The sequence below is a fragment of the Oncorhynchus clarkii genome, chromosome 9, assembly GCF_045791955.1.
Source record: "Oncorhynchus clarkii lewisi isolate Uvic-CL-2024 chromosome 9, UVic_Ocla_1.0, whole genome shotgun sequence".
NCBI lineage: Eukaryota > Metazoa > Chordata > Actinopteri > Salmoniformes > Salmonidae > Oncorhynchus > Oncorhynchus clarkii.
In genome coordinates, this window is record NC_092155.1 from 48742225 (window position 1) to 48763604 (window position 21380).

Sequence of the window (21380 nt, forward strand, 5' to 3'; positions counted from 1 at the left end):
ATAAATCATTTAAAATCCCTTACATAAAGTAAACGAGACCGCACTATTTTCTTGTTTTTTAGCCAGGGGAACACTCCAACACTCAGACATAATTTACAAACAAAGCATGTGTGTTTAGTGAGTCCGCCAGATCAGCGGAAGTAAGGATGACTAGGGATGTTCTCTTGATAAGTGTGAATTTGACAATTTTCCTGTCCTGCTAAGCATTCAAAATATAACAAGTACTTTTGGTTGTCAGGGAAATGTATGGAATAAAAAGTACATTATTTTCTTTAGGAATGTATCGAAGTAAAACTTGTCAAAAATATAAATAGTAAAGTACAGATAACCCCAAAAACTGTAAAGTACTTAAGTATTTTTACTTAAGTACTTTACACCACTGCTCCACAGAACATTGATGGGATAGATAGCATATAATATTGAGCTGGTATAGTCTACAGTAAACCATAACATAATATTAATAATTATTACAGACACAAAATGTATCTTTCACCATTTTGTCTACCCTCACTTGCCTGGCTCCCAAAACTGCTTACTGAAAGAGGATTGGTTTGCAACAATGCAACTTTAATTTATGATAAACTCCAAAAGAGGGGAGAGAGTTGCAAGATCCATGACAGAGGTCTGTGTATTTGGGAAGAATGGCTTGATTCAAGAGTGTATGAGGAGATATGAATTAGTCCTCCTGTATGCCTACAAGAAAGAATAGTTGGTGCCTCGGCCCTAACAACATTTTACTTGCTATTTGACCACTTTATATACCACAGAAGAACAGTTAGATGGACTACTCACCTTACAGACAAACAATGGCTATGATATGTGCATCACAAACAGAAATACCTTATTACACAAGTATTCAGACACTTTGCTATGAGACTCGAAATTGAGCCAAGGTGCATCCTGTTTCCATTGATCATCCTTGAGATGTTTCTACAACTTGATTGGAGTCCACCTGTGGTACATTCAATTGATTGGACATGATTTGGGAAGGCACACACCTGTCTATACAAGGTCCCACAGTTGACAGTGCATGTCAGAGCAAAACAAAAGCCATGAGGTCGAAGGAATTGTTCGAAGAGCTCCATGACAGGATAGTGTCAAGGCACAGATCTGGGGAAGAGTAGCCTAAAAATGTCTGCAGCATTGAAGGTCCCCAAGAACACAGTGGCCTCCATCATTCTAAAATGGAAGAACTTTGGAACCACCAAGACTCTTCCTAGAGCTGGCCACCTTGCCAAATTGAGCAATTGGGGGAGAAGGTCCTTGGTCAGGGAGAGACCAAGATGCTGATGGTCACTCTGACAGAGCTCCAGAGTTCCTCTGTGGAGATTGGAAAACCTTCCAGCAGGACTACCATCTCTGCAGCACTCTACCAATCAGGCCTTTATGGTAGTGGCCAGATGGAAGCCACTCCTCTGTTTGGAGTTTACCAAAAGCCACCTTAAGACTCTCAGACCATGAGAATGAAGATTATCTGGTCTGATGAAACCAAGAGTGAACTCTTTGGCCTGAATGCCACTGGCACCATCCCTACGGTGAAGCATGTGAGACCTGGGAGACCAGTCAGGTTGAGGGAAAAAATAACAGAGCAAAATACAGAGAGATCTTTGATGAAAACCTGCTTCAGAGCACTCAGGACTTCAGACTGGGGCGACGGTTCACTTTCCAACAGGTCAACAACCCTAAGCACACAGCCAAGACAACGCAGGATTGGCTCGGGACAAGTCTGAATGTCCTTGAGTCGTCCATCCAGGGCCCGGACCTGAACTGGATCGAACATTTCTGGAGAGACCTATAAATAGCTGTGCAGCGACGCTCCCCATCCAACCTGACAGAGATTGAGAGGATTTGCAGAGAAAATTGGGATAAAATCCCCAAACACAGATGTGCCAAGCATCATACCCAAGAAGACTCAAGGCTGTAATCGCGGCCAAAGGTGCTCCAACAAAGTACTGAGTAAAGGGTCTGAATACTTATGTAAAAGTAATATTACATTTTTTGTTTGCAAAAATGTCTACAAATCTGTTTTTTGTTTTGTCATTATGGGGTATTGTGTGTAGATTGAGGGGAAAAAATACTTGAATCCATTTTAGAATAAGGATGTAATGTAACAAAATGTGGAAAAAGACATGGGGTCTGAATACTTTCCAAATGCACTATACTGCATTGAAAACCACATACTAAAATGCTTTGTCTGTTGCCAATAGATCTAGAGAACTAATATGGAACACACACTCTTTTGACAGTGAGAGACAGCTATATTTCTGTGAGCCAATCTGACAACTCTTGCAAATCTGCCAGCAATGCACCCGAAGCGTACTAAAAGGGTCATAGGGCTTACGCGTAATAAAAAATGACTAGGTTCTGAATTAATGTTTGTGATAAAAAAAAACCCAGAAGAAAATATGTTTAACGGAAGCCTAGGGCCTTGTGTGTTAATTAACTGGAAAAGAAGCCTAGAATACTCTACTTCTTTTCTCTCCACTCCCTCTCGCGCTTCCTCTCTCTCTTGTTCTCTTCCTTCCTGCTCTTTCCCCTTTCCATTCTCTCTCCCTCTCGTTCACTCTTTTGCTTTCTTTCCCCCTTCCTGTCGCTCTTACCCTCTCCCTTCCGTTCTTCCCCTCCCTCTCTCTTCTGCTTGCCCCCCCCCCCCCTCTTCCTCTTCTCATTGGGCTGTGATGATTGTGCACTTTGGAGCTCTATCCCTGCTTTGTTTCCGTGGTGATGGGTAGGGCAGTGGTAGATGCGAAGGGGGAGAGTAGGCTTGCTGCTGCTCAGGGCTCAGTGAGCTGCAGCGCCGTGTTCATTCAGGCACTCAGGTCACTGAATGCCAGTGGTATAGTGCTAATTCTATAGGGGCAGAAGATACGTGATTTTTCACAGCATGATATCACCATCTCAAAGTAGATAGGTGATAACTGTTGGCCGAAATGAGACAGGATCATGAGACGTTTTACATTAAGCATAAAATGCAAAACTCAATGTTCATACACGGTAGCCTAGAATTTGTTTATGAATTTGTTACATTTATATTGATCTGACGAGGAACAATTGATTATCGTCTCTTCTATAACCTGAACAAAAATATAAATGCAAAATGTAAAGTACTGGTCCCATGTTTCATGAGCTGAAATAAAATAGTTTCTTGATATACAATAGCTTCTTGACACCTGTCAGGTGGATGGATTATCTTGGCAAATGAGAAATACTCACTAACAACATTTGAGAGAAATAAGCTTTTTGTGCGTACAGTATGGAACATTTCTGGGATATTTTATTTCAGCTCATGAAACATGGGACCAACACTTTACATGTTGCGTTTATAGTTTTGTTCAGTATACAGTACCAGTCAAAAGTTTGGACACAACTACTCATTCTAAAGTGTTTCTTTATTTTTACTATTTTCTACATTCTAGAATAATAGTGAAGATGTCAAAACTATGGAATAACACATATGGAATCATATAGCAACCCCCTCAAAAAAGTGTTAAATAAATCAAAATATATTTTATATTTGAGATTGTTCAAAGTAGCCACCTTTTGCCTTGATGACCGCTTTGCACACTCTTGGCATTCTCAACCAGCTTTGAGGTAGTCACCTGGAATACATTTCAATTAACAGGTGTGCCTTGTTAAAAGGTCATTTGTGGAATTTCTTTCCTTCTTCTTAATGCGTTTGAGCCAATCAGTTGTGTTGTGACAAGGTAGGGGTGGTATACAGAAGATAGCCCTATTTGGTAAAAAAAAACACATTATGGCAAGAAGAGCTGAAATAAGCAAAGAGAAACAACAGTCCATCATTACTTTAAGACATGGAAGTCAGTTAATTCGGAAAATTTCAAGAACTTTTAAAGTTTCTTCAAGTGCTGTCGCGAAAACCATCAAACGCTATGATGAAACTGGCTCTCATGAGGACTGCCACAGGAATGGAAGACCCAGAGTTACCTCTGCTACAGAGGATAAGTTCATTAGAATTAACTGCACCTCAGATTGCAGCCCAAATAAATGCTTCAGAGTTCAAGTAACAGACACATCTCAACATCAACTGTTCAGAGGAGACTTCATGAATAAGGTCTTCATGGTCGAATTGCTGCAAAGAAACCACTACTAAAGGATGCCAATAATAAGAAGAGAGTTGCTTGGGCCAAGAAACACGAGCAATGGACATTAGACTGGTGGAAATCTGTATGATGGTGTGGGGTGTTTTTCTGATTACACTGTTGGATATTTATTTAGAATTCAATGCACACTTAACCAGCATGGCTACCACAGCATTCTGCAGTGATACGCCATCCCATCTGGTTTGCGCTTAGTGGGACATTAATTTGTTTTTCAACAGGACAATGACCCAACACCCCTCTAGGCTGTGTAAGGGCTATTTGACCAAGAAGGAGAGTGATGGATTGCTGCATCAGATGACCTGGCCTCCACAATCAACTGATCTCAACCAAATATAGATGGTTTGGGATGAGTTGGACCGCAGAGTGAAGGAAAAGCAGCCAACAAGTGCTCAGCATATGTGGGAACTCCTTCAAGACTGTTGGAAGAGCATTCCAGGTGAAGCTGGTTGAGAGAATGCCAAGAATGTGCAAAGCGGTCATCAAGGCAAAGGGTGAATACTTTGAAGAATTTGTTTTAACACTTTTTTGGTTACTACATGATTCCATGTGTTATTCATAGTTTTGATGTCTTCACTATTATTCTACGATGTAGAAAATAGTAATAAAAAATAAAAAAAACTTGAATGAGTTGGTGTGTCCAAACTTTTGACTGGTACTGTATATATGCTACATTTGTGCAAGCCGCAGATGACCGTTAACAGGACCAGTGTAAATTGTATGTCAGCCCATGTGAGGAAAATTCAGCGGTGTCGGAAGCTGTTGCTTTCGTCCTGACTCCTGATGACCGGTCTTTTGGGATCACCTGGTCCACTCTAATTTGAAATCCAGTACTCACCATTTCTCCAGAGCGCGGCCTCTTCTTTGGTCTGGTGGGCAGTGTGTCCTCTTTAGGGTTGGTGTCTATAGCCCAGTAGGACCCCTGGGAACCAAAACAAACAAGATATTAACACTACCCACTGGGTAGAAACTGGTTGAATCAATGTTGTATTTACAAGGAAAATACATTGGATTTGAAAAAAGTCATCAAAATGTTGTTTTGAGGGTGAAATCGGCGATAGGGTTTCATGTGAATATGATAGAATCTGCATAAAAATAAGATTTTCCCAACAGAGATGTGTTTCCATCAAATTGATTGGTTGTGGATAATAGGCTTTGTGTGATGATGTAGTGCACCTAAATATAACTTTTGTGGTTCAATTCATGTATCGAATAATGAAATACAAGTTAAATAGGTTTGCAGCCATTTTCAACTCTACTGATGGTTTTGTCACAAAAAAAATGTGTGCGTTACATAGCGAATGTGCCCACTCTGGTCTTGGCATGTGCACTCTAGCCAACAGCTGGCAGATACTGTATACAATGCGGGTAGGCTAGCCTACATGATGACATTATTATGGTTATTTTTGTCAAACGGCAACCAAGAATCGATCATCATGTCATCAGAATAAGACCATCAATATTTATTGAAAGGAGCATCAAGCTCATCACTGTGCACTTTCACCACCCTGTGAAGTTCATCATTTATTTCATCTGTAGAGTAAATATCTGCATGCTTTCCAAGTCATCACATTATCGCGGGACCACACAACATATTGATCATCGTGTGACTCCAAGTTTACTTTTATATGATGGTTATTATATCAATATTTGCATAAATGCGTTTCCACTCTCACATAATGAATTTAATCAACACAAAACGATCCCTCCTTGTCTAGTGTATTTTGTTAGTCGATATTTGGTAAATTTACAGACTAAGTTTCCATCAGGCCTCTAGTTACATTTTCTATGTACTTTACTCACATAAAAAGGTTGGACCTGTTTACAGTAACCAAATTTCAATGTTTCCTACCTTTATATTACTCCAACTACCCCAATTCATGTTCTTAAGTAAAAAAACAAAACAATATAAAAATAGATGACACCATTAAAACCAATTAGGGTTCAGAACATTAAAGCCAATTATCTCAGAATCATCTTTTTGCTGATAGAACCTTATAGTCCAAGCACTCGATATGTTGAATTTGTACCTATAAAACGTCAGATCTTCAATGTTATATCCAGCACAGAAAAAAAACAATAGGCTGGGCAGCACCTCCTACTGGAGCAGTGATCTATGTACAACTACTCGTTGTTATCTTATCCAGGGTTTTTATCAAGCCCAGCCCTGCTTAGCTTTGATATTTGTTACTGACTATTACCAACGTGCTATCGTGAAAATTACTGTTGAGAGATCTCCACTTAGAAAACTAAATAGATTCACTATCAAAGTCACGCCAAAGGATAGGTTTGGAAGGAAATTGCTCAGGGATTTCACCATGAGGCCAATGGTGATTTTAAAACAGTTTCAGAGTTGAATGGCTGTGATAAGAGAAAACTTAGAATGGATCAACAACATTGTAGTTACTCCACAATACAAACCTAATTGACAGAGTGAATAGAAGGAATCCTGAGTACCACTCTCCATAGTGGTGGCTTCATCAAGTTATGGGTATACTTGTAATCATTATGGACTGGGGAGTTTTTCAGAATAAAAAGGAAATGGAATGAAGCTAAGCACAGACACAATCATAGAGGAAAACCTGGTTCAGTCTGCTTTCCACCAAACACTGGGAGATGAATTCACCTTTCAGCAGCACAATAATAAAATAATAAAACACAAAGGCCAAATCGACACTGGAATTGCTTACCAAGAAGAGTGAATGTTCCTGAGTGGCTGAGTTACAGTTTGTCTTAAATCTGCTTGGAAATGTAGGCAAGACCTGAAAATTCTACAAACATGTTTTGACTTTGTCAATATGGGGTATTGTGTGTAGATGGGTGAGATTTAAAAAAAATATTTAATCCATTTTGAATTCAGGCTGTAACACAACACCTTCACTTTTCACACATGTTGTTACGTTAAAGCCTTATTCTAAAATGGATTTGAAAAAATCCCTCAATCTACACATACCCCATAATGATAAAGTGAACAGTTTTTAAAAAACATTTTAGCAAATGTATAAAAATGTTAAAAACAGAAATACCTTATTTACATAAGTATTCGGACCCTATGCTATGTGACTTGAAATTGAGCTCAGGTGCATCCTGTTTCCATTGAAAGGCACACACCTGTCTATATAAGGTCCCACAGTTGACAGTGCATGTCAGAGCAAAAACCAAGCCATAAGGTCGAAGGAATTGTCAGTAGAGCTCCCGAGACAGGATTGTGCCGAGGCACAGATCTGGGGAAGAGTATCCAAAAAATGTCTGCAGCATTGAAGGTCCCCAAGAACAGTGGCCTCCAAAATTCTTAAATGGAAGAAGTTTGGAACCGCCAAGACCCTTCCTAGAGCTGGCCGCCCCGGCCAAACTGTGTAATCGGGGGAGACAGAGCTCCAGAGTTCCTCTGGGGAGATGGGAGAACCTTCCAGAAGGACAACCATCTCCATCAATCAGGCCTTTATGGTAGAGTGGCCAGACGAAAGCCACTCCTCAGTGAAAGGTACATGACAGCCCGCTTGGAGTTTGCCAAAAGGCACCTAAAGGACTCTCAGACCATGAGAAACAAGATTCTCTGGTCTGATGAAAACAAGATTGAACTCTTTGAAGTGAATGTCAAGAGTCATGTCTAGATGAAACCAGGCACCGCTCATCACCTGGCCATACCATCCCTACGGTGAAGCATGGTGGTGGCAGCTTCATGCTGTGGAGATGTTTTTCAGCAGCAGGGACTGGGAGACTAGTCAGGATCAGGGGAGAGATGAACGGAGGAAAGTACAGAGATCCTTGATGAAAATCTGCTCCAGAGCACACAGGACTTCAGACTGCGGCAAAAGTTCACCTTCCAACAGGTCAATAACCCTAAGCACACAGCCAAGACAACGCAGGAGTGGCTTTGGGACAAGTCTCAATGTCCTTGAGTGGCCCAGCCAGAGCCCGGACTTGAATCAAATCGAACATCTCTGGAGAGACCTGAAAATAGCTGTGCGGCAACACTCCCCATCCAACCTGACAGATCTTGAGAGGATCTGCAGAGAAGAATGGGAAAAACTCCCCAAATACAGGTTTGCCAAGCTTGTAGTGTCATACCCAAGAAGAATCGCTGCCAGGTGCTTCAACAAAGTACTGAGTAAAAGGTCTGAATACTTAAATCCATTTTTTTTTTAAAATCCATTTTTACAAATGTATACAACACCTGTTTTTGCTTTGTCATGTAGATTTGTGTCTAGATTGATAAAACATTTTCTTATCCATTTTAGAATAAGGCTGTAACGTAACAAAATGTGGAAAGGGGTCTGAATAGTTTCAGAATGCACTGTATACTCAGTCTCTCTGTGCATATCGGAGCGAAGGTTAACGCAATAATTGAATGCTAAGACAATGATTTCAAGATATTATCTCCTTGTTCCTTAGCCTCTTAATACTTGCATAACGGTAAACCTAGACGTGCATCTCATAGTATTCCGAGGGGTGATGCAAGGCTCGCAACCTTGGCTATGCGCACTGGACACGATTATGGGCCTATAGCATTCACATAGTAATGGAGTCAGATTGATAAATGTAGTTTATTTTTAAAATATTCAACATAATTTTTACACATCTACATAATGGAGACCTCCTCATCCTCAGTTGATGGGGATTTCCACCAACCTACATAATGGTTAGATAATTTCCACCAAACAAAATTGTGACATCCAGTTGATGGTGATGTTCTATATTACACTACAATAGTTTCTAGTCTAGTGGATAAACCATATGGTTCAAGAGAAAATAGCCTAATTAATTACAAAAGCATCTCATCAACAATGGCATTATTTTCAATTAAAGCTTTATTGAAAAAAGCATCTCATCAACAATGGCATGATTTACAATTAAAGTTAGAGTCCTTAATTGAAACAATAACAAAGCAGGTAACCCGCCTCTGTTTTGGTAAAAAGCTGAGAAGGGCCTGGAGAAATGTAATCATTCTCAAATTCATACACAGAGCTACGGATGCAGAGACTGACCATGCAGTACATTTAAAACAATCAAAATTATGGTTTTAACCATGTTTTGAGGCTATAGAGTGTTTGTTTACATGTACATGGTTTACAAAGTTTGGAGTAAAACAAACCTCTATTTTGAGTTTTGATGGGGTTGAACTGAGCTCATGTGGCATTTATAAATGATCACTTCAAAATCTGGTAACTTGATAAAGCACTCTAACTTCAATGACATCTTATTTTGACATTGCTTGCATTGTTTTTAGCTGTATAGATAATGTACACTGCTCAAAAAAATAAAGGGTACACTTAAACAACACAATGTAACTCCAAGTTAATCACACTTCTGTGAAATCAAACTGTCCACTTAGGAAGCAACACTGATTGACAATACATTTCACATGCTGTTGTGCAAATGGAAAGTGGAAACAGGTGGAAATTATAGGCAATTAGCAAGACACCCCCAATAAAGGAGTGGTTCTGCAGGTGGCGACCACAGACCACTTCTCAGTTCCTATGCTTCCTGGCTGATGTTTTGGTCACTTTTGAATGCTGGCGGTGCTTTCACTCTAGTGGTAGCATGAGACGGAGTCTACAACCCACACAAGTGGCTCAGGTAGTGCAGCTCATCCAGGATGGCACATCAATGCTAGCTGTGGCAAGAAGGTTTGCTGTGTCTGTCAGCGTAGTGTCCAGAGCATGGAGGCGCTACCAGGAGACAGGCCAGTACATTAGGAGACGTGGAGGAGGCCGTAGGCGGGCAACAACCCAGCAGCAGGACCGCTACCTCCGCCTTTGTGCAAGGAGGAGCACTGCCAGAGCCCAGCAAAATGACCTCCAGGAGGCCACAAATGTGCATGTGTCTGCTCAAACGGTCAGAAACAGACTCCATGAGGGTGGTATGAGGGCCTGACGTCCACAGGTGGGGGTTGTGCTTACAGCCCAACACCGTGCAGGACGTTTGGCATTTGCCAGAGAACACCAAGATTGGCAAATTCGCCACTGGCGCCCTGTGCTCTTCACAGATGAAAGCAGGTTCACACTGAGCACATGTGACAGACCTGACAGAGTCTGGAGACGCCGTGGAGAACGTTCTGCTGCCTGCAACATCCTCCAACATGACCGGTTTGGCGGTGGGTCAGTCATGGTGTGGGGTGGCATTTCTTTGGGGGCCGCACAGCCTTCCATGTGCTCGCCAGAGGTAGCCTGACTGCCATTAGGTACCGAGATGAGATCCTCAGACCCCTTGTGAGACCATATGCTGGTGCGATTGGCCCTGGGTTCCTCCTAATGCAAGACAATGCTAGACCTCATGTGGCTGGAGTGTGTCAGCAGTTCCTGCAAGAGGAAGGCATTGATACTATGGACTGGCCCGCCCGTTCCCCAGACCTGAATCCAATTGAGCACATCTGGGACATCATGTCTCGCTCCATCCACCAACGCCATGTTGCACCACAGACTGTCCAGGAGTTGGCAGATGCTTTAGTCCAGGTCTGGGAGGAGATCCCTCAGGAGACCATCAGGAGCATGCCCAGGCATTGTAGGGAGGTCATACAGGCATGTGGAGGCCACACACACTACTGAGCCTCATTTTGACTTGTTTTAAGGACATTACATCAAAGTTGGATCAGCCTGTAGTGTGGTTTTCCACTTTAATTTTGAGTGTGACTCCAAATCCAGACCTCCATGGGTTGATAAATTTGATTTCCATTGATAATTTTTTTGTGATTTTGTTGTCAGCACATTCAACTATGTAAAGAAAAAAGTATTTAATAAGACTATTTCATTCATTCAGATCTAGGATGTGTTATTTTAGTGTTCCCTTTATTTTTTTGAGCAGTGTATTTTTGATGTTTTCAGTGTGTTTTGAACACTTTGAGAAAAAAAAATGGTGTACTAAAATGACAAAGTTGAGTTAACTGATTAACTCTGACAGCCCTAATAGGAACACACACATGGATTATCCGCTCTCAGTTTCATAACCCAAAACAAGTTGATAATGTGAATACATACATGATTTAGCTATATTTATGTCTCTAAGGTGACCAATCACAGTAACAAGAGAGATGTATTGCTACCCTTGTTTTACACAGTGGTTACCCCCCGAGTTTAGGCTCTGGCCAGGTCCAAGTAGAGTTAAATCAGGTGAAAACCTCTATGTGTCAAACTACAGGCCTCGGCCGAGGATTCCAGTTGAATTATTAAGTTGATTCATTTTTCAAACAGTTCATATCCCTTTGGCGGAGCTCAACACTCCTTGGTCAAAACAATATTGGTAAAACCGAAAAAGAAGGGTAGCCTGGAATCCAGATTGAACATATCATTTTTGTTTCACCATTGTTACACTTCACTGATTCAGTCTGGCCATGCATTCATTGAAACATTTTTCCCTATATGTTTAATGAGGGGCATTATGCAAAATGTGTCAGCAATTGCACCACCTTCAACCAACCAGATGACCAAGACTTTAGGCATAATTAATAAATCAGCAATTGACCACGTGGGATTTGGGGCTAAGTCGGAGGTAGATTTTTTTTTTTGCAATATTATTACATTCACTCGACACAGATACAGTACACTTAATAATATTACAAAAATATGTTCACGTAACAAAGGGTTTCATCAATTGTTTGTTTTTACATTAAGTCTAATCATCAATTGTCAATCGCATTGGTAGGCAATTTGATATGAAACACACTGAAACACAGACTCTGCTTTCTCATACCAAAACAGGTGGCTATTCAAAGTTAAAATTGGAACCATGAAAAACTGTCATTTGGACAGCTCATGGATTTAAAAAATAAATATTATTACTCTGCACATTTTTAAGTCATGCCCCACTCTGTCCTTGACAGTGTTTTAATGAGTTTTAGGAGGGCATGTCATTTTTTGAATGGTTTTCCACGGTTGCCCCGGTGCCATGCCCAGTTGATAATCACCCCAAAGGTGCCGTGCACATTTGATAATCACCCCGATAATTGCCTCAACTGAACCTAAACTATACCAAAACTAATTTCACACATATAACAGATGAAATAAATTAAGGAAAGTATGATGGGGAAGAAAGAGGGGGAAAAAGGGGGAAAGTGGGTGAGTTGATGAGCGAGGGGAGGTGAACGATGCATAATTGGGTAATCACCAATTGTGAATGAAGAACAGGGTGACCCATTATATTGTATTGATCTATTCTAATTATAATCTCAAAATGGTAAACCCTATATCAGTCGACCGAATCCAAGCAGTCCTATCTGTCTACTCTGCCCATCTCGGAGTACAACAGTGAGAACGTGCGTAATTTACAATGGCAAGAAGATCAAGATGATTGGATGCACATACTGTGTTAGCGATGCTACAAAATCTGAATGAAAACAATTCAAATGGTCGGAAAGAAATTAATCATGACATCTATGATGATTATTCTTCTGATTCTGAGCCTCAGCCTGAATCTACAGTGCCTTCAGAAAGTATTCATACCCCTTGACTTATTCCACATTTTGTTGTGTTACAGCCTGAATTCAAAATGGATTAAATACCAGTGGTGGAAAAAGTACCCATACTTGAGTAAAAGTAAAGATACCTTAATAGAAAATGACTCAAGTAAACGTCACCCAGTAAAATACTACTTGAGTAAAAGTCTAAAAGTATTTGGTTAAATATACTTAAGTATCAAAAGTAAAAGTATGAATAATTTCTAATTACTAATATTAAGCAGACACGTTTTATTTTTTTAATTTACAGATAGCCAGGGGCACACTACAAAACTCAGACATAATTTACAAACGAAGCATTTGTGTTTCGTGAGTCCGCCAGATCAGAGGCAGTAGGGATGACCAGGGATATCTTCTTGATAAGTGCTTGAATTGGAAAATGTATGGAGTAAAAAGTACATTATTTTCTTTAGGAATGTAGTGAAGTAAAAGCTGTCAAAAACATGAATAGTAAAGTACAGATACCCCAAATAACTACTTAAGTAGTACTTTAAAGTAGTTTTACTTAAGTACTTTACACCACTGTTAAATACCCCATAATGACAAAGTGAAACCACGTTTTTAGAAATGTTTGCAAATGTATTCACACCCCTGAGTCAATACTTTGTAGAAGCACCTTTGACAGCGATTACAGCTTTGAGTCTTCTTGGGCATGTCTGTACTGTGTCAGCTTTGCACATCTGGATTTGAAAATGTTCTCCCATTCTTTCTTGCATATTTTCTCAAGCTCTGTAAAGTTAGATGGGGAGAGGCAGTGAACAGCAATATTCAAGTCTTTCCACAGATTTTCAATGGGTTTCAAGTCTGGGCTTTGTCTAGGCCACTCATGGACTTTCACATTCTTGTTTTAAAGCTTTCCAGCATTACTTTGGCTGTATGCTTGGAGTCATTGTTCTGTTGGAAAGTAAATCTTTGCACCAGTCTAAGCTCGTTTGCACTCTGAAATAGGTTCTCATCAAGATTTTTCTGAATTTGTCTCCATTCACTGTTCCCTCTATACTTACCAGTCTCCCAGTCCCTGCCGCTGTAAAGCATCCCCATAGCATGATGCTGCCACATGCTTCACAATAGGGATGTGTTAGGCGGGTGATGAGCTGTGCCTGGTTTTCTACAGATATAACACTTTGCATTCAGACCAAGGAGTTATATTTTTCTCATCAGACCACAAAATCTTTTGCCTTATGCTCTGAGTTTTTCACGTGACTTTTTTGTAAACTCCAGGCGTGCTGTCATGTGAGTTTTTTCTCAGGAGTGCCTTCCGTCTGGCCACTCTCCCATGAAGCCCAGATTGATGAAGTGCTGTAGAGACTGTTGTCCTTCTGGCAGGTTCTCCCATCTCAGCCAAGGAACTCTGTAGTTCTATCAGTGGTCATTGGGGTCTAGGTCACCTCCCTGACCAAGGTCTTTCTTGCCCATTTGCTCAGTTTAGTCGGACAGCCAGCTCTAGGCAGAGTCTGGGTAGTTACATATTTTTTCAATTTCCTAATGATGGAGACCACTGTGCTCTTGGAAACTTTCTACATAGTAGAAATTGTTTTAAACTCTTCCCCAGATATATGACCTATGAACAGTTCCTTGGACTTCATGGTATAGTTTCTGCTCTGACATGCACTGTGGGACCTTATATGGAAAGGTGTATCTTTCTAAATCATGTCCAAACAATTGGACACAAGTGGACTCCAATGAAGTTGTCATGACATCTCAAGGATAATCAAAGGAAATTGGATGCACCTGAGCTCAATTTGTAGTGTCATAGGAAAGGGGTGTGAATACTTATGTAAATTTGATATTTCTTTATGTATTTTTCAATAAATATGCCAAAATTCTAAAAACCTGTTTTCACTTTGTCATTATGTGGTATTATGTGTAGATGGGTGAGCATTTTTAAAATTATTTTAATCAATTTTGAATTCGGGCTGTAAAGAAACAAAATGTGGAATAAGTCAAGGGGTATGAATGTTTTTTAAATTTATTTCACCTTTATTTAACCAGGTAGGCCAGTTGAGAACAAGTTCTCATTTACAGCTGCGACCTGGCCAAGATAAAGAAAAAGCAGTGTGACACAAACAACACATAGTAATACATGGAATAAACAAACGCACAGTCAATAACACAATAGAAACATCCATATACAGCGTGTGCAAATGAGGTAAAAATACTTTCTGAAGGCACTGTACAGCCCCGAGACCTTAGCGCAACAAAGTCAGAATGGTGCGCACTGTGCAGGTGCCAGCGTCACCAACAAATAAAACGGTGAGATGGGGGCGAGGAAGGCATGGCACTGTTTAGATAGAACAAGCCGGTGACAATGCTGCGGGCAATTATCAGCACAAAATCCTATCACTGAGAGAGCAGACCCAAAGCAAACAACAACATCAGCGACGTACTCACCAGCTTTCATTATGTGACATGGACATGCTCCATCTGATGCCATTACGTGAAGATGCACACCATGTACGCACGAGCTGACAGTAATGGACTATTTTTGAGTACTATTCACACTTATTGTATGTATTCACACTTATTGGATGTTCATTATGCCACCATTATTGATTGTGTGCTGATTTTCACTGTTTAACAAGCACTCTTGGCGCTTGATTTTTAGGCTACTGGGGTTTTCATCATTTGACCGCGTGTCTAGGTGGTTAGTTTTTATTTATTTTGCCTTTATAAAAATAAGCTGTTCCCGCATTCCTACAAATGTGTAGCATATGGAATGTATTAATTACACTGTCAGAATGACTGCTCTTTGGTCAGGACATACTTACTTTCCCAGGGTCGTCTTTAGAGCGAGGCACTTTGAGAAAACACTTGTTCAGGGACAGATTATGCCTTATTGAGTTCTGGGAGAAAAGAGAGAGAAGAGGGGAGATAGACATGTTTTCATTAACACAATCATAACAGCATAGAAAATAATACATTTTTCAATACATAAAAAGTAGAGGATCAGTAGCTTTTCACTTGGTCTGCATGAGTAAGAATAAATATTATACTTTTGCGCAAACTACCAGACAACCACACCCTCCCAGGCACCTGTTAGTAAGAAGAAGATACAGTCAGTACCTGCATTATCTATTAATTCACCATGCTCCATTGTTTTACAGTTCAAGAAAAGTTGAATGGCCGGTTTTCCGGATGCAGAGTATGCCTCCATTTAAAACTGCATTTAAGTCTAAGACTCGGCTTAATCTGGGTATGGAAAAAACTATCCAGAACTGTATTAGGTGGTTAATTATGCAATGGAGACATTTGTGATTTAGCAGTCTTAAACAAAAGTAATTCCATGGCTAGCAGCCCTAAGTAATTGTATAGTGGAAATCCATGGAGATAAGAGCCTCTATCAGTCTGTCTGACTGTAGCTCCTCTACCTATACCATACAGTAAAGCTCCAGTACACCTGGCCTGACATGAACTGTGTTCCCCCTCAGGGCTCCTCCACTCATCTGGAGCTCCTAATTAATACCACTGGGGAGCGGAGAAGAGAGTCCTCCTCTCTCTCCCTTTCTCTATCCCTCTCTCTCTCTATCCCTTTCCCCTCTCTATCCCTTTCCCCCTCTCTATCCCTTTCCCCCTCTCTATCCCCTTTTCTCTCTCTATCCATACCCTTCTCTCAATATCCCTTTCTTCAAAAGGATCTCTTCATTTGCTCCTCACCCTCTCCATCCTCTCTCCTACTTTTCAATCTATCTTGTAAGCTCATACATAGCCCATGGTCAGAATAAGGCGGAGGAGAATACAGCAAGCTAATGCAAAGAGTCATTACCTGACAAATACATGAATAATTAATTTATGCCCATGGCATCCTGCTGCACTGTTTTTTCAAAGAGGTCAAACCATAAACCAAAACACAGAACAGTTGCAGGCAGATGTCACACACACACACACACACACACACACACACACACACACACACACACACACACACACACACACACACACACACACACACACACACACACACACACACACACACACACACACACACACACACACACACACACACACACACACACATATCCCTGTATAAAAACCACCAGGCCTCTCACTCACAAGACCACGTCTTTGTCTAGTACTCCCAGTGGTGCTACCATGGGTCCCCCAGAAGAGAGATGTAGACGGCTGAAGACTGAGAACATCGCTCCACAATGATGACTCTTTACCAGTTACTATAGTAAGCCCTGCCAGCTGTATATGGCCATAAACCAACGGAGAGCCGTTACCACGGCGAGAGATAGTGCCTTTCTCACTGAATGGGCTGAATTTGTCATAGCTCGATGCGATGGCATTGACAATAATGCACTGAGTGGTTGCGACGTGAACGGAGCTAATGCGATTCGCTCCCGCGTCCGCCCACTCGTTTGATGGCGTTGGATGATTAACAAGCTTATTGGGCACAGCTGGGGCTTTGCTGCTGCCCAGCGCTAAATTAATCTCATTGGAAGGCGGCATACGGTGGAAAGGAGGTTGTCAAATTTGACTTCCTACTTCCTTGTTCTTAGACGATTTGGGGGATTTTAAATTAGACGGTTTACTTTGCCTTAAGGAGGCAGGCATTTTTTATATAATCATTGTGGCTATTATTAGTAAGCGCTCTGCTTTAGTAATATCGCACAGGCTTACGCTGAATAAGCATGACATGAGCCAAAATCTGGGGTTTCAGAAATGCATAGAAAAAGAGAATGAGAAAGATAGAGGTTATGTGTGCAGATCACATGTGTGCAGATCACTAGAGGATATAGGCCGGAAGGTGACATAACCGTGCTGGAGATATTAGCTCAGAGTGCAATCTGTGAGAGTGCTGTTGGGGATGGAGAGCGTTTAACGTGAGTATGAGCACTGGATATATAGGTCAGAGAGTGTGATGTGTTGGCTATGGTGAAGATAAAGGGTCTAGATGAGATAGTGAGATTACAGGGAGATGTAGCCTAGCAAATACAGGGGATAAAGGTCAGACTGAAATAGTCAGTGAGATGGTGGTTAATGTTGAGGAAGATATAGGACAGGGTAAGACACATGGATAATGTTGAGGAAGATATAGGACAGGGTAAGACATATGGATCATGTTGAGGAAGATATAGGACAGAGTAAGACATATGGATAATGTTGAGGAAGATCTAGGACAGAGTAAGACATATGGATAATGTTGAGGAAGATATAGGACAGAGTAAGACATATGGATCATGTTGAGGAAGATCTAGGACAGAGTAAGACATATGGATAATGTTGAGGAAGATCTAGGACAGAGTAAGACACATGGATAATGTTGAGGAAGATCTAGGACAGGGTAAGACGCATGGATAATATTGAGGAAGATATAGGACAGAGTAAGACATATGGATAATGTTGAGGAAGATCTAGGACAGAGTAAGACATATGGATAATGTTGAGGAAGATCTAGGACAGAGTAAGACATATGGATCATGTTGAGGAAGATATAGGACAGAGTAAGACATATGGATAATGTTGAGGAAGATCTAGGAGAGAGTAAGACATATGGATAATGTTGAGGAAGATATAGGACAGAGAAAGACATATGGATAATGTTGAGAAAGATATAGGACAGAGTAAGACACATGGATAATGTTGAGGAAGATCTAGGACAGGGTAAGACACATGGATAATGTTGAGGAAGATATAGGACAGAGTAAGACATATGGATAATGTTGAGGAAGATATAGGACAGAGAAAGACATATGGATAATGTTGAGGAAGATATAGGACAGAGTAAGACACATGGATAATGTTGAGGAAGATCTAGGACAGGGTAAGACACATGGATAATGTTGAGGAAGATATAGGACAGAGTAAGACATATGGATAATGTTGAGGAAGATATAGGACAGAGTAATGGTTAATGTTGAAGTAGATATATGCCAGAGTAACATGTGTGGATAATGTTAAAGCTATGGGTGCAACAGAAATGACTTGAGGTCAGAAGGTGAGGTCTGCTGAGAAAGAGGGGACTGGGGGGTGGTGTGATAGGGTGTGTACAGTATAGGGAACTGCTGGGCTCCCACACAGACGGCCCTAGTCAGAAGCAATATTGAGGAGTGTTTGTTGTTCCACTAACTCTCCTGGAGTTTCAGCATGTTTGTCCTGGGGCTCCTAGGGGTCGCTGCAACACTGTCACAGGGCGAGAGAGAGAGCGAGAGGATGAAACAGAGTGAGATTGAGAGAAACAGAGCGAGAGAAACAAAGAGAGAGCGAGAGAGATGGTAAACAAATGGTTACGAGAGAGGATGAGGACACAGGCAGAGAGATAAGGATAGTGTTGGAAGAGAGAAGGGTAGGGAGTCTGGGGACGGGGAGATGCATTGTCACATCTAAATATCTCACGGGATCTAGAGACAACAACGGGACACCTTAACTACAGGTCTAAGCAGAGACAGTGATCGACACATCCTGTATGAGGAGGGGGTTGAATACGACTCACTGCTTCAAATGCAACCAAATACATTATCATTCCATTTGATGGAGCACCACCCCACCCTCTTAGTGCAGAATGGGAAGTCTGCTGTAACTGGAGCCCACTGTGTGAGTGATGGGCACAAAGAGATTTCAGGAGACTGAGCTGCCAGAGATGCCAGTGTCCCTGGGGACCTGGCGAGGATCCGTGCGCACGCTGCATACATCTATATACAGACAAAACAGACACTATAGTGCAGCAAAGCATGTGCCGTTTTTCAGTGGAAATCTTTGTTTGTTGGTTTAATTTGAACGTATCTGCTGGATTAACCTGACTTGGATTTGTAGGAAATTGATCCCAACTTTGGTTTTTCCAAGATAGTAGAAACTAGAAATTGAATAGGGAAAGGGGCCAGTGGTAGGCCATGGCGACTGGCTCCTTCCAGTGCATATCAGACCCCGTGCTGCAGCAAAGTGACTGGTCTTGTCAGTATCGGGTTTCTCTGTGGAGAATGGGGACAGGAGCACGAAGTGTTGCCAAAGCACATGGCTGTGTCCCAACAGTCTAAAATAGTAGGAGGTGTATATTCAACCGGCAGAACGGAAACTTAAGGTAAGGGTAGGGCTCCAGACTAACATTTTCCCCTGGTGGCATTAGTGCCACTAACATTTTAATTTGGTGGCACCAGCCCATGATTTGGCCACACCAACATTTTGCCATGGCGTCACGCAATAGAAAAAATGTGCAATCATCTTCATTCACAGTGCTACTGAGATAGTATGGTTCAATAAATAAGATGTTTCATATAATATGCAGCAGGAATGGATAATTCAAGATATTTGTAACCTAAACCAGTGATTGTCATACATTTTGGATTGACAATCAGGCTGTTGTTGCTATATCAAAATAGGGCTCCAAAATCCTTTAGTTCAATACAGATTAATTTGTTTACATATTTTTGTGTATACTAATAACACAAACAGGCTAATTCACCATCTGACGAAGTGCAAACGCAAAACTCTTCAGCTAAATCCCTAAATATAATATACTGCTAGTTAGCAGTGTAATTGATTTATTTAACACTAAATTGAATGTCCTAAAAAAACTTTGCCACTACCCGATGATGACTATATAGGCCTATGAAATCATTGCCAATGGCAGTCTCGTGCTTCCTGTGCTCTGTATCTCAAAGCCATACAAATGACTGGTTGTAAAACTGTGGTAGAACGCTCAAAATTGAGAGTTGAGATTTTTTTTTAAATGTGCAGTAAAATCGCAAGAGTTAAATCAACTCCTATGAAGTCAAATGTCACACTATTTTAGGTTTTATATGGTCCCACCTTCATTTTGTGTTAAAACTACTCTGGTCATGGTGTTGATATTTTTGGAGTTAAACTGACACTAAATGGAGTAAATATTCAACTCTCAGAGAGTTGCTTAAATTTAACTCAAATTGCCTTTCTACACTTTTCAATGTCGTTTTTAATCCACTCCCGTGCAATTTGACTATTTTCTGTGTTGTTTTGAATTAAGAATCAACTACAGCAGAGTACATTTCTCTTTCAGTTGACTTATTTTGAGTTATAAGGGTGTAAATGTCACGCCTTGACCTTAGAGAGACGTTTTATTTCTCTATTTGGTTAGGTCAGGGTGTGATGTGGTGTTTTACTTTTGGTGGTTTTCAATGTGATATGCCAACTTGCAGGGAAATACCTAGCACTTTTAAATTATTGCTCACAATGTGCATTTAGAATGTGTGAAAGAGTAGAGAAAAACTACAATACGTGAAGACTACCAACATCATGTAAATTGGAACAACTATCTCACTAATGGTTGCTATAAATCCAACTATTTACAGACTAGATTAGTATAGAAAAATCTATGTTTCTTATTTTTGTGTAGCATAAGATCAAAACCAATCAATGTTAATGCAAAAACACAGACATTGAAACAAACCCAAAAAATCTGCCTGCAACGGAGCATGCAGGGAAATATAATAATGGAGCTCCTCCCACATTGTGGATAACTCCATAGATTTAACTCCGTCTCTGGTTACTTTTAATGGAGTTAAAAGTCCTCCATCCCAATGAACTCCAGTTATCAACACTGACTTGAGGGAGCATATCACTCTCGAGCATTAAGATAACTCCCAGTAGAGTCAATTTAACCCAATTGTTTTTAACACTGGTTTCAACTATACTTGATTTACTGAGTATGTACAGAGAGCTGAGGCCTGCCGCTCTTTAACTGTAACAACAGTTTTCCTGCTATTGCATTTTGAAATGCTGCCAATCAGAACACATTTTTTGTGTTCCCCCATCAAGGCTCCCTCATCAAAGCTCGAAACAGGTACAGGGGCAGCGAAACAGGTACAGCGAAACAGGTACAGGGGCAGCGAAACAGG

General features: G+C 40.9%; 1 protein-coding gene across 1 annotated transcript in view; it reads right to left on the reverse strand.

Annotated features, from left to right (window-relative positions):
* LOC139416457 (forkhead box protein J3-like) overlaps positions 1-21380 on the reverse strand; it is a 54811-nt gene that overhangs the window by 24543 nt on the left and 8888 nt on the right. Inside the window, exons 3-4 of the mRNA XM_071165073.1 lie at positions 15339-15413; positions 4957-5040 (exon numbers count right to left, since the gene is read on the reverse strand). Of these exons, the coding sequence (XP_071021174.1) occupies positions 4957-5040; positions 15339-15413 (159 nt within the window). The remainder of the gene's footprint in view (positions 1-4956; positions 5041-15338; positions 15414-21380) is intronic.